This window comes from Lepisma saccharinum, chromosome 13 (genome assembly GCF_977018435.1).
Source record: "Lepisma saccharinum chromosome 13, izLepSacc3.1, whole genome shotgun sequence".
NCBI lineage: Eukaryota > Metazoa > Arthropoda > Insecta > Zygentoma > Lepismatidae > Lepisma > Lepisma saccharinum.
Window position 1 is genome coordinate 55,444,441 of NC_139241.1, and position 14,801 is coordinate 55,459,241.

Below are 14,801 nucleotides of genomic sequence, written 5' to 3' on the forward strand. Positions count from 1 at the left end.
ACTTCCAAACATTGTATTTAAGACATTTATACATTCAGCGTCCGCGGAAGGATTAATCTTCTAGGGGGCTGAGGGGAATGCGATGTTTAGAAAAAGAAGAAATCATGAAACATGCATGCAAGGCCGTCCGCAGGATTTTTATCCGACGAGGGTGGCGGACGCATAGCAAGTTCTCAAATCTATACAGGAACTTATATTTTTGTTGTTATACAAATCATAAATTGATATTGAATTTGAAACACTTTGGAGTTGGTGCCAAGTTCAGGCTTGAGTGCACTATTTAAATACATAGAAACTGGATTCACCTTACATTATTGCCCTTAAAATCTAACATTTTGTTGATAAACAGTTGTTTGTCTTCATGCACAAATATTAGACTACTTGTCAGTGTTCAATTCGCGTGCGTTTGGCAAAAAGAAAAAAAATCAAAATGCAAACTGAAGTTCTCCTACTTGCCAAAGGAAGTAACACGTACAAAAAAATACGAAATCTTTTAGTCAAGTCGCCTCCCGTGGCGGAGTGGTTAGCAGATCACGCTACGACGCTAGGAGCCTCGGGTTCGAATCCTGGCCTGGGCATGGATGTTTGTGAGTGTCCATTCATCAATTTCATCACTTATCCTCATCTTCGCAAATTAGGAGAAAGTGGCACAAGAAGCGAAGTAAAATAAGGCAAATCAATAAGTCATGTAATCAAATTTCACGTAATTATCAGACTGCTTCCTTTACATAGAAGTGTGCATTAATCTTCTCGATACAACTAGGGTTAAATAATTTCCTTGGCACAACCCGATGATCTACAAGCAACTACATTTTTTTTGTTGCGGTGAGATTTTGAAAATAGAGGAAGAACATGTAAAAAGAAAAATAAAACTATTTCTCTTGAACAATGAACTCGCACTAAGCTACAGACATTCTTCTTCTTCCTCTTTATGGCCCTATCAACTTATTGTTGATTTTAGCCAACGGTGCTGATTTTATATTGTATACATCATGTTGCACTATTCACTTTACACACGAATATGGTAATAGTGTTCACTGTCTTTTTTTAGGCAATTTTCAGTAGGCTACCAGAATAAACAAAAGTAGAAACAATTTTTAACAACAATGGTGACGAAAGAAAGACAACAGCCGTTGATATTTATATAGATCGCTGCCACTACAGGAAAGGAAATATACGATTTCTCTTTCAGGACTAATGGATTGCCTGTTGAATACAATGATAGCGTAAGGTGACCTTACATACTTACCATAAAACATCCATACATTGTGAAATAACATTAAGATATTAATTAATACTGATAATATATTTGTCTCTTGACGCAGCTGTATAATCATCTCATCAATGCATTAAAAATTCAAAACCCCAGAATTGGGCTATTTTCAGTTATTAAAAACCCGCCTATTAATTTAAAAGGCACTAACAGTTTCAAAGAAGTAAGCAATTCGTCTGGATGTTTTCAAAACATTTCGCAGGACGCTGCTGAAAAATAGGACATATTTGGTTTTTTGGAGTAGCATCACAGACGGCAGGACATGACCCTCAAAAAAAGGACTGTCCTGTGAAAATCAGGACGTCTGGTCACTGTGTAATAGCGGTATCATGTCAATAATTAAGATTCTACAGTAAGTGATGACATTGTTTAATATCGTAACGTAACATTCAATTACGTTGAAATAGGTTTCGAAAAAGTGGGGGTGCGGAAGAAAATTAAGGGGTGCGCAAGCACCCCTTCGCACACCCTCTGGCGACGGTCCTGTTTGTATTTAATGTAAAGTGAATTGTTAGAATAGCAATACCTTTAATTGCGATGTTGGTGATCATGTTCAAATCTTGGTAGCCAGGAGGCGCCTTCAAGTGGTCCTCGACGTATGTGAAGTTGCCCCTCATCAGAATCCAAGTGTCTGAAGACTTGTCTTTGGCAGCCACCGTCAAGTGTGCAGAGTACGGTCCCTGTGTTTTACACACGCTCACGTGTATCAGCAACGCACACACACATGCTATTGTTATTCTTAGTTCCTTCATTTTTTTCCTGCAAATAAAGGGAGCAATGTACAGTCGAGGTCAAAAATAAATTGTTAATCACAGTATTCATACATCTTGTTTTGCGTGATATGAGGGGTCCTGGAATTGAAAGAGAACTGTGAGCAAGGTTGAATCAACTCTATCTAATTTTACTCTGATCCATGAGTATTACCGTGCAAACTGTCCATGACTATTATCATTAATTTTTCTCTTACATCCTGTGTGTCTTTAAGCGATGTATTTTTATGTATGCTGGTGCAGAAGTTGTCAACAGCTTGTTTTGAGTTTTAATTTAATTCTCGAAGCTCTTATTGGATCAAATAAAGTGCACGAACATGGTGATGTACAATTTGCACGGTAATAGTCATGGATTTCACTGCACAAAACTATCAAGTTACACACTTTAAGCGTACAAGAGGAAAGTAGAAAGTAGTGAATAGACTGTAATTTATAAGGAAGATTTAACACTAAAGCGGCAAGTGGCAGGAGGCAATTGGCGCGTCACACTTCACTACAAGTTGCAAGGGACACTTCACCACATGCGCCAGGGGACACCACTAGTGTTGCCCACGGGACGAGACGGGACAGCCTTTTAAAAATTCGAGACGAGACGAGATTGACCATGTGTCATAAGACAAACGAATATTTTCGAGACGAGACAGGCCAAAGTCTCGTCTCGTGGGCAACACTAGACACCACCGATTCTGTATTCCCCAAATTTTTCCATGGTATACGTTGCTTCGGAAAACTTAAGGTAGGAATCCATGTTTCTATCACCCTTGGACTGTTTCCATTAAATATAAGGATGAAATCATTAAACTTCTAGAAAACATGTCATTGATGGTTGAGTAGTGATAATTTATCCATACTTGGCATAAGAGAGGTTTAGTGAAGGTATTTTTAAAACGAAAAAAAAAAATATGAAACAAGAATTTTATTGATTGCATTTAAACATAAAAGCTACAGTAATCTAAAGTAGAAGGTATAACAGAGGTTATATACTGCCAGTGGTGTGCCCATGGGAGGGTTGGTGGGGTCATATCCCCCCCTTTTTTGGCCCAGTATTTCTAAAAACAACAACGTCAAAAATAGGAAAGCTGGCAAAATGAGGACTGACTACCAGAAAAAGTGTACGTAACCCCTCCCTTTCGAAAATCCTGGGCACGCCACTGCATACTGCGTATACCGCCGTATACCCTTGACTACAGCCCTGGACACCACAACAAGTAGCAAGTGATACTTCACCGCAAGAGTGAGACACACTTCACCCAAGTGACAACTGACAAATGACACTTCACCACAAGTAGCTGGGGACATCACCGCAAGTAGCAAGGGGCACTTCACCACAAGTGGAAAGGGACATTTCACCTAAAGTGACAAGGGGAAAACCTCCACAAGCTGTAGGTGACACTTCAACACAATGGCAAGTGACAATTCACCACAAGTGGAAAAGGACATTTTACTTAAAGTGACAAGAGACATTTCACCTAAAGTGACAAGGGGAAAACCATCACAAGCTGTAGGTGACACTTCGACACAATGGCAGGAGACAATTCACCAACAAATCACCACAAGCTGTAGGTGACACTTCATCACAATGGAAAGAGAAAATTCACCACAAGTGACAAGGAGCACTTCACCACAAGTGACAAGGAGCACTTCACCACAAGTGCCCAGTAATACTTCACCGCAAGTGACAAGTAATAAGTGACACTTCACAAACTGACTTGGAACATTTCGTCACAAGTGTCAAGGGACTGCTTCCGTTCGAACAACGCCAGTGGCACTGGTTTCGAATCCTGGCCTGGGCAAGGATGTCCGTTCATCAATTTCATCTTATCATCACTCATCCTCATCTACACGATTAGCCAAAAGTGGCACAAAAACGAAGTAAAATAAACTAAATCAATCATTCAATCAACAAGCGACATTCGCCTTGTAATCATGGGGTCCCGAGTTCGATACCCGGTGGAGGCACATAGTGGTTCGGACCCCACTTTAAACTGTAGGTCCAGTCCCGATTAGCCTTACTGTGCATAAATTAGACTTAAAAAACCAACTCAATCAATCAAAAACAAGCGACAATCGTTTTTTTAGTGTCTCAACAGTTCATTGTAGAATGAATGCCTAATCTCTTATTTGGTGAATGTCCCTTCATCTATTTTGATCATCATCGTCGAAATTAATCAACAGTAACAGAAAAGCGACGTGGAAATAAGAAAAAATACAGTAAAATAGCAAGAAATGCCGGTCAATAAGTGTGCAATTTACTGGAAAAAAAAGTTAATATACACTATTTTGGTGCATTCAAACATTTGTAGTGCCTATTTTCATAATTTACCATGCGTAGTTGCATTTATATTTGGTAATTTTTTAGTGTATATAAAACCTCAACCTAGACATGACTTTTCTATGACCATACCTGTATCCAAATACAGTTGAAATAATGAACAGGCATGAATCGGTCGGAATTTGTGTTTCCACGATCCAATTTTTATTGGTCATTATTACCCTTACATTGTGTTATCAAGAATATATTTTATTGTTCATTTAAAGTTTGTTTTGCCATGTCGTTGCATGTACAAGACAGCAAGATCAGCTCAATCTTTGAAGAGGAGATTATTCTTTTTTGGCACCGAATTGAATTGGTCTCTTTGTTGTTTCCAAGGAAATGTTGCTGTTTTGGAACGAGCATTTACGAAGCGTGCAACATGCTCTGTCATGTTTTGTCACACTGGACATGTTCTCTCACTTGCCATAACGCATGGTACATTATCAGATAATTTCATGTCTAAATGCGAACTGACACATACTGTGAGAAAGAATATACACGTTGGAGCTACATTGCTTACACCTAGAAGTTAAGTAAGTATGCGTATGTTTATTTCCATATGCAATAATGACTAACTAAATTTCCGAAATTTCTAAGCCTGAAGGTTCATCACTGCGGCAAAATGGACGTTCGTAGGATTTTTCGGGGGGGGGAGCAAACGAGGCATAATTCCCCCACAGTAGCGTTGCCACTCAGTAAAGTACTCCTTCAGTTTTTAGTTAACGTGTTTCTGCAAACCTCTAATGTGACTGTGTGAAATATATAATTTTATGTTGACATTCATTTTCCATAGGGCATGGTCCCCCTTGCCCCCCTTCCGAGTGCAAGATCAGTCCTACAGTTATCAGCGATTTGTTCACCCCCCATTTTCTAACACCCTTTTATTTTTCCCGCTATCTTGGAATTAAAATGCTTGCTACTGTACATACCGCTCCAAATGATTTGAATCAAATTGTACCCCTTGTACATTGAAATAATCTAATATATGAAATATTCTGCCGTTTAGAGAATCTCGTTTTTAGTAGCTAAACACAAAATGTTTCCTTTGACTACATATATTACCTCTCTATCCAAAAGAATCAAAACCACAGCCATATTATTATACAGGGTCTCCCAAAATAAATGGTGGTGTTTCATGAGGCCTCTCTGATGTATGGCTATGTGTAATGGATTGAAAGTGCTTTTGTTTTGTTCTGTCACTAAAAGAACCGGTGGGTTGAAACCTATAGCTTATCTGTTTATGAATTTTGCACGCTTTTATAACCTTTCCAAAACTACCTTCAAAATAACCATAAAATTTACAGAAAATTCAAAATTATTTTGTGACTTGTGCCCCCAAATAATAAACGTTCCTCTGCCTCTGTATATTACTGCCGTCAATAAGTTGACCGATATCTCTCGAGACTTCAAGTAAACCGTTCTATTAGTTTATACTTTCCCCAGCAGATGGTAGAAGCAATCAGAGAGAGTTTACCACCATCTGTTGGCAAAATGGAGGATCACATGAAGTCGAAGCAAGGTAAATTTCTCCAATGGGGTTATTCGTTTCTCTTTATTACCTTCAACAGCCATTAACAGTCAGAAATGCAATTAATCATTGTGACGTAGGTACTGTACGCTAAATTGTCAACTCTTGATATAGAACAAGGAAATTGAAACAATTACATGCCGACGAATCACAACGATTCGATGTACTTACTGTACAAGTTAACATTTCAGATTGCCCGCTCATTTGCTTTAGTGGTTAGAGTAACGAAATGCGAAGGAATTCGAATCCTAGCCAGTGACGAGGGCAGAGAGGGGTCAGGGGAGTGGAAGCCCTCTCCCTGGATCGGAAAATTTCTGAATCTACTCGCCAAAAGTTGAGGCTTTAAAAGGTACAGTCACGGACACTACCGGCTTGTAATGAATACATTGACTTTCAATGGAATCGTTACAAGCCGGCAGTGTCCGTGACTGTACATAGATGCATAAACAAATATTCTATATTCACACTTTGTGAGGACTGATTTATCCACACGCCCCTACCACACCTCCTAAATTTTTTCTCAAAGATCCAACTTATGATCATTTGGTTATAAATTTACCTACAAATCTATCTAGAGAATTCTGGATATATCTGTGGACAAATCTGTGTAGCGAGAATAGAAGAATGAGTGTTCTGGTACTACTACAAATTGTTTATTCTTTTTCCTCCCAGAGTAACACAGGAAACAACAATATGGAAGTTAGGGCGGCACTCTTTTGCCTCATGTACTGGCTACACTTACAAGCATCTACAGCTACAGACCTTCCGAGTCCAATGGAGGTGGTGATATCTTCCAGGAGATACGGTGACGAGTATTGGACCTTGATTCAAGGAAACATGGTGTACAGTAAGAACCGCCTTCGGTTTACTGGCGACGCTGATGCACGATCCATGGGTGCTAACACCACAAGGAGAGGTATGCCATAGACAAGCTCCTACTACAACCATAGATGTGGGAAATGCAATACCAACCACAGCTATACCGTGTTTAGTGTAACTCTGTGTTCTTCGTGCCATATGAGTGTGACGTCACTTGGACACTATTGCCAATGTTCTAGCGTTGTCTGCAAAAGAAGGTCAAAGTACCTGGCACGGTATTTAGAGATTTCATGTTTTTCCTAGCGTTAATGCTTAGCAGACAATACTTTACATACACTTCAACCTCCAGTAACATTCCGGTTATTCGTAAAGCACCATCACCAACAGCTATAAGGAAAAATGATTGACCCAAAACTTATTTGAAAAAAATATATGGAGAGAACGTGTTTTTAAGTACATTGTATATGTTCAAAGCAGAGTAGTAAACCGTACGGGCTATATCGTTAATGTACTAATACATATCATGTTCTGATGGACGTACAACCCAGGTCTTAATTTGTCGGGAAAGAATTTGAAATGATATATCGATATTCAACAGCGATTTGAAAGTTGTGCTTTACTATTGTGAATGAGCATAATTCATTTCACTGATTTAACTAGATGTTAATAATGGAGCTCTTTCAACACAAAAACTTTAGATAACTGAATAGATACGTTCCAAAAACTAAGAACAATGTAAGTTGAAGACTGAAATTGGCAAACGCTGTAAGTGCCACAAGAATTAAAACACAGTTTTCCACGTTAACTGTGAAATGTGCCATGCCATATAATGTGGTAAACGTGAAATGTGGCTGGTAGCCCTCTAAGTAGTTCAAAGGGCGCCTAAAGAGGTCACTAGTGTGAACGTTCTTACAGGCTTGTGCTGAACGATGCGATTTCCCAACACTTTCGCTTTTAGCACTTACAACGTTTACCACTTTTAGTCCTCAGTTTACCGACAGGATACACAAATAGGGTCTATTTCTAAGGTTTGAACGTGTTGAGAGGTTGGCAACGCTGCATCAAAGTGCTGTTAATTTTGATGTACACTTTTAAGTGAGAAATAACTGTTGTTTACCGTAAAAATTCCGATAAAAGGGTCTCCTGTACCGCCAACGTGAAAAAAGGGAAGGATAAAGAACTGGCAACGTCGATTGCTGATGGTTGGCCCTCATTGGCTAATAATTTCGCGCGTTTTCCGAGATTTTTTCTGCTACCGTCTTCATAGTTGCTCGACGCAATATGTCCACCATATATTAGTTCAAACCTTGAGATAACTATATCTATTCAAACTGCTTGCTCGCTCATTGAATAATGTTTTAAACATGTCTTTCTCCTACAGGTAGATACAGAAGATCGCTATCGGACGGACAGTGCACAGGTAATGAAGTGGGCGCAGTTGATTTCGATCATATTCCAAAAATAGAGAGGAAAAAACTAGTGCCATTTAATCCCAAAACCAAAGGTACGTTTTCATGTCCTAAATAACCTATAAGTTCAGGGTAAAGAAATACGCCACTTAACAATTTTAATTATCCTATTCTTCATCAACGGTAAGAACGAAATTAATCTAAACAAAACCACGTGATTCTTTAAATAGTTCCTTTCATGTTGTTTGATCCGGTGTAATTTGCGCATGAATACATTTGTCGTAGCCGTAATGTCGTATTTGTTTTAAGATAGTCTTCGCGCCCCTGATCCAACAGGAAGCACTCTTCTTGGTTCTGACGCTGTTTGTAGCATTTCCCGGAAGGTTAATGATGCTGTAGGTAGACTAATTCACACAATAAAGACACTCAATTATACATTTATAATGTATTCGTTGCCAAAAATGCATTCTTTGTAGGCCTGCAATACATCTCACACAGAGTCGCTTCTCTCTGCTCACAGACTACTCACTCTCTTTTTTGTAGGCACTAGTGTCCTGAGAATGTTCTGGCAGCCATCTTGGCTCCAAATGTCCAAGGTACGGAACACATACAATTCTTCGGGAATGCACGAAGAATGGTTGTTTATAAACTGAAGCAACCCGTGTCGCTTGTAGCTTGTAGTTTTGGTGTGAAACACTCGTGTCGCTTGTTGCTTTGGTCTGAAAGCGCCCTATAGACAACAGCGGAATCGAACTACACGAAGATTCACTTGAATGACCTGGAAGGAATACTACAGATGCATAACTTTCTCAGAATTTGGAAACATTATAGCGATTTCCAGAAAGAAGTGGAATTTTCTAAAGGTTCAGATGAACTAGCAAGGTATACAGCAAAATTATTTCCGGCTATTGTGCATTTGCAGCTTGAGAGCGAGTCGTAACTCCAGAGGCATCAACAAGCGAGACGATGTTGCCATCTCAACGCGGCACCTATCACTAACCTTCCCGCTCACGCTCCGCATTGTGGGTAGGCTTGCTAGCTTTCCGCAATCAGGTGATGTTGTGAAACATCTACGGTTGTTAATATTTTCCCGCCTAAACTAGTAACAATACACTATCATTGTCGTAACATTTTAAAACGAACAATGCACACCTCATTGTTATTGTTGCAGGTTATACGCTGACGCCAGGGAAATCATCTTCGTATAAAATCTACCCAGAAGGAGTATTAACAGACTTTAGCTCTATGCAACGCTTCTGTGGCTCACTGAAAGCTGATCCTCTTGTTGTAGAGAGCATCCAAGAGGCAGCCGTTATTAAAAGCATGTTGCCACGTTTCGGAGTCAAACAAGGCTACGTGTATGGAGGGTACATGACCTTGATAGGAAAATCAAGCATCACAACTATATTTGGTAGGACAGGTTTTTTGTCTATTATTTAGAATAATCCTGTAGTTCCGAAATTTTCGGAGGGTATAAGCTAAGTTTTAGATGGAGACCATTTTACATTAACTTTGGATTAAGTTTCCATAAAATATGTGGATGAAATCATTTAGTTTCTTCAGAGAATGCCATTGGTGGTAGGATACTGATGATGATGACATCATCGACAGAAAAGAGGCATATAAAAATATACAATACATTCTTAAAATAATGAAATATGAAACACGATTTTAAATGTAAAGGCTATAGTAGTATTTTATAGGCTACAGTACAGAATGCTATTGCATTTTATTTTATTGTTGATATTGCTTTTGTGAATTGTCAGTTTGTATAATATATCGCATAACACGACAGCAATATACATTTCAAGTATCATAAGTTGTAAAAAGGAAGTAGTGCGAGAAAAAGAGGGGGGAAGCGAAGGAAGGAGATGGGAGGTGAAAGGAAAGGACGAGACAGGTAATAGTCTTTCACTAATTATGTACCCGGCGCCTCTACCACGTATAACACCACCTTTTGGTGTGGGGGTCGAACCTGGGTGGTGTTAGCTTCACCATAAGCTTCATCTGGAGAGGTACCTAGATGAATGTGATTCTATACAGGTCTTAAATGAATGGCGACACACACAAATTCGGTTTTATGATCCTTAAGACTGAACCGGCCGGCACATAATTAGTGAAAAGGAATTACAAGCCAAACACTGAATGTCCTTTCCTCTCACCTCCGATCTCCTTCCTTCGCTCTCCCCCTTCTCCCCCTACTTCCTTTTTAAAACTCATTATACCGGAAATGTATACTGCTGTCGTAAACATATTCCTTGTATATCATCCCTTCTACGAAGGCCATGGTATCTCAGGAAATGTGAGGTACACTACGATCTTAATAACTTTGACAATACTCCTAATAACGCTAAACAATTAAACATTTGGGGAAAAAGTACTTTGAAGACCACACTATTTACATTGAGCAGTAAAGTCTTCTTCTGCGGCTTATCTACCTGTCTACTCGAAAAACACTCCAAAGTGACTCTTCTAATACGTCACCACACTTGTCACTAGAACGTTTTGCACAGACTGTTGAATTAGCGTCACTTGCAGGGTGGTGATTCTTGCAGACATATTTTTACATATTTCCGAGGCTTGAACTGATCAACTGAAGGGACTTCTTAACATTATGTTCAAGATCACATGACATCGTAATAAATTCACTGGAGTAATGATCAAATTACATAAATAAAACGAAAGTTAACAGAAGTAGAAGCTGTATACATTCTATTAGAAGGTATACTCTATTGAGTAAGATTAACCAAAGGGTATACGGCGCATACCGCCATCTACCCTAAACTACAGCCCTGATAATAGCATAAACATTTTACTCTCTGGCCTACCCAAAATATCTCAATAGGAGACAAAGTGGCTCATCACTCTAGACATGAATTTTCATTTTAAAATGTATGAAGAGAAATATTTGTACTAATTTCTTCTCCACAGCCAGGAAGTCAACAGAATTTTTTGAAGAGGGCATTAAACGCTTTCCATCATTGGAATTACACACAGAAAATGTGTGCTTATTATTACGAAAAGTACATGAAATTAAAGTGAATGAAAGAAAGCGAATGTCAACATGCTTGCAAAATTTCTTAGCTATTGTTCTGCCAGGTTATTGAAATTTTCGGGGATGGAATCTTTTTTTTTAATTTCCCCCTGACCACCCCCTGAATTAATCACTGATTATAATACACTGTGCACTTTGCAGGGACGGAAGTCAAAGAATGGCTGTGGGGTGAAGGGGAACCACAGCAGTTTTCAGGGAAGAAGTGTGGATGCCTGGATATGAACGTCAAACTACACACGTGCGACTGCGACCATTGTTATGCGTTCATATGCGAGAAGAGAGCGAGAAACTAGTTATGGGATGAAATTAGCAATAGTTGAATCTATCTCGCATGATCTTCGAACAAGTTGCTCGTAAATAACACTGTTAACTTTGTTGTTCATTAATAAATAAATGCAGTGAGATAGTTTCAAATTAAGCATTTCATTACTTTCCCTATTTTGTAGTCTAATCATGGTACCAAGTATGGAAAATTGGGATTGTAAACTTCCCTGGCGTCGTGATTCTAACAGGTGTTCTCGGGCTACCAGCCAGATTAAAGGCGAGGCTAGATTTCCTGTTGGATTTGGACTAGCGACGTAGAACTTCCTCATCTGATAGTTTTCGCCTCATACGATACTCGATCCTTACTTGTTGGTAGACTTGTTCCCACCAGGCATTGCGCAGAGCTGACAAGCCAAAAAGATGGACGAGCGACTTGAGGTAGAATGTCTTAGGAGAATAGTTACTGCAGATATTTCCCTTACGATTGCAAAATTAAAAGTTTAAGAAGAAAAACAGGTTAGAAATTGGCTCAAAAGAAGAAATGGTAATGAACGTGCACTGAATATGCTCTTTAATGAACTATGGTATCTTTACATGCATAAGCTTCGTAGAATTAATTCATTAAAAAAAAATGGTTGTTCAACTAAATATGTTAAACATTTAATACACTGGTAATGAGCTAATAACATTTGTCGTGCACAATCTATATATATATAAATGGATGTATGTATGTGTGTATGTCTCGAAGGCCTTGAGCGATTTCAACCAAACTTGGTACGCGGATCACTTGCAATATGGAAAGAAATACTTTGGGGGGTAAGACACCCTTGGCACCCTTAGGGGTGGGGTGGGAAGGGGTGACATGTAAAAATAATTGAAAACGACCGATATTAGTGTGGAATCCATAGTTTTCGGAGTCGCTAAGCTAATTGATGACATTCACGATGACATTTGAAAGAGAGAGATGCTTGCTTTCTCGATCACGATCAAAAAGTCACAGGGGCAGTCTATTAAGTAATGGGGGAGTGGATTTAAAATCGCCATGTTTCTCCCACGGACAACTTTAATAGAATATTGGGATAAATAATACCCTAGCAACACCGGGTAATCAGCTAGTTGTTAATAAACACTAATGTACATCATTTCTGCAACTTTTTTTTCTGTCGAGCAACGAACAAAAGATGCACAATTAATACTCAAGAACCACAGACAATAACAACTTTTCCTTGTCAAACTCATAGATGTGAAAACGTTCGCTCTGATTGGTTATTACTGCAGAATCGAGCAGAGAAGCAAGTTGCCATAAGAACACGATCTAGCCCCCAAAACTAGTCATCATTTCTGGCCTAGTCATCAAGTCCAGCGCCAACAAATACATTCCAGTAGGACATCCTGTTCCGTGTGATTCAGCCTTCAGTTGACGTTTGCTAACAACGTTTCAAGCATATACATTTCTCTACGTACATGATTATCATGTAGATCTGGCTGGTAACCGAAGAACATATGTTTGTATTAAGTGTGTACATTGGTGTAAGTCAAGATTTCTTTCGGCTTGGTGCTACAAAACAGGTCTCAAGTTTGACGGTATGATCCTTTACGATGTACAATACTACAAAAAGGATCCTTTCAATGAATAGGTGTCAAAATTGGAAATATGTAGACGCAGAAAAGTAGATGCATATAGCCTGTAAAACTCAAACCAAATGTTAAGTTTATCATCAAGAAAGATGATAAAGATACAAACTAGTGTCTTATATAAAGTGCTATGGAGACAGGGGAAAAAACACAATTAAATTAATGTTTTAGATAAAATGCTATTGAGACATGGAGAAGTCCACAATTAAATGAATGTCTTAGGTATAGCACTATAGAGACAGGGAGAAACTCAAAATTAAATTAATGTCTTAGATAATGTGCTATGGAGACAGAGAGTAGCCCACAATTATATTAATGCCCCAAATACATTTATATGGGGTAGGGAGGGACACACAATTAGTTACATTTTTGGATAAAGTGACGGTTTCCGTGGCGGAGTGGTTAGCACTACGAAGCCAGAGGTCCCGGGTTCTAAATCCGGCCTGGGCGGGGTGGTATTTGTGAGTGTCCCTTCATCAATTTCATCATATCGTCAGTCGTCCTCATCTTCGCGATTGGACCTCCAAGATGGAGTAGTGGTAACGTCATCGCCTTGAAATGAAGATGTCTCGGGTTCGATACTCTGCGGAGGCGCACACTGGTTCGGATTTAACTTTAAACTGTAGGTCCAGTCCCGATTAGCCTTTCTGTGCATAAAGTGGTTATAAAAATAACAAATCAATCAATAATCTTTGTGATTAGCCAAAAGTGGCAGAAAAGAGAAATAAAATAAACCAAATCAAGAAATATTGGATAAAGTGTTATGGAGACAGGGAGAAAACCACAATTAAATTAATGTATTTGATAAAGTGCTATTGAGAGAGAAACTCATAATTAAATAAATATCTTAGATAAATTGCTATTGAAACATGGAGCAACCCATAAGTAAATTAACGTCCAAAATACAGTGCTATGGGGACAGGAAGAAACCCACAATTAGTTAATGAATTTTACTATCATTAACACTTACATGGGTTTACTGGTAACCCGAGACATCTTAAATGGTTATAAAAAGTATTTATCGCGTACAAAAATTATATTAAGCTTAGAAATATGTTTCTGTATGTTCCATGAACGCTTTCTGTTACTTTTTCACGTAATAGGTTGGAAGAGGTTCATTAGTATGACAATTTTCTTTACCAATGTAAGGTATTGCATCTACCATATAATAGGTTCGCGAATCACAAAGTGTTATAATTTTTATACCATATATATCGGGTTTTGAAGGTATATATACCCTAAAAGGACAATTACCGCGAAATTCAAGGAGCTGTTCGTCTACTGTACCATACTCGTGAGGGGCGATTGGTGGGGGGTGAGGGGGGCAGTTGCCCCCAGTTTTCACCACTTTTGCCCCCGCACTGTGCTAAATCTTATCTACTGCCTTTGCCCCCCTAGTTTTGGCACCTAGCCCCCCCCCCCCGGATTTGGACCCAATGTAACATTAAACGTTGTCTTGAAAATCTGATCCTCCGTTGTCGGAATCATAGTCATCATCTTCGTCCAACGAAGCTTTCACAACATCTCCAAAGTTATTGTCCGATGTCCTCACGGCCGGTTTAAACTGTTTAGAACACGTAGGAGTAGAATTCTGTGTTCTTTTTGCCATTTTTGCATCGAAACGTAAGAAAGGCCTACTGCAAAAATCCAAACGGTAACACTAACATGGGGTTACGCACCACCCCAAACACCAACCTGCTCGATTTGAAAGCTCTCTGCTTACATAACACCAAA

The 14,801-nt window shown here is 39.0% G+C and overlaps 2 protein-coding genes across 2 annotated transcripts in view; one reads left to right on the forward strand and one right to left on the reverse strand.

Annotated features, from left to right (window-relative positions):
* LOC145997297 (uncharacterized) overlaps positions 1–4,523 on the reverse strand; it is a 17,759-nt gene extending 13,236 nt beyond the window's left edge. The window contains exons 1-2 of the mRNA XM_083134196.1: positions 4,448–4,523; positions 1,800–2,032 (exon numbers count right to left, since the gene is read on the reverse strand). Coding sequence (XP_082990322.1) covers positions 1,800–2,025 — 226 coding nt within the window. The 5' untranslated portion in view covers positions 2,026–2,032; positions 4,448–4,523. The remainder of the gene's footprint in view (positions 1–1,799; positions 2,033–4,447) is intronic.
* Positions 4,524–4,772: 249 nt separating this feature from the next.
* On the forward strand, positions 4,773–11,582 carry LOC145997301 (uncharacterized). Its single transcript, XM_083134201.1, has 5 exons — positions 4,773–4,890; positions 6,558–6,801; positions 8,086–8,208; positions 9,285–9,524; positions 11,310–11,582. The coding sequence occupies exons 2-5, from the start codon at positions 6,579–6,581 to the stop codon at positions 11,459–11,461; spliced, it is 738 nt and encodes a 245-aa protein (XP_082990327.1). The 5' UTR covers positions 4,773–4,890; positions 6,558–6,578; the 3' UTR covers positions 11,462–11,582.
* Positions 11,583–14,801: the final 3,219 nt, after the last annotated feature.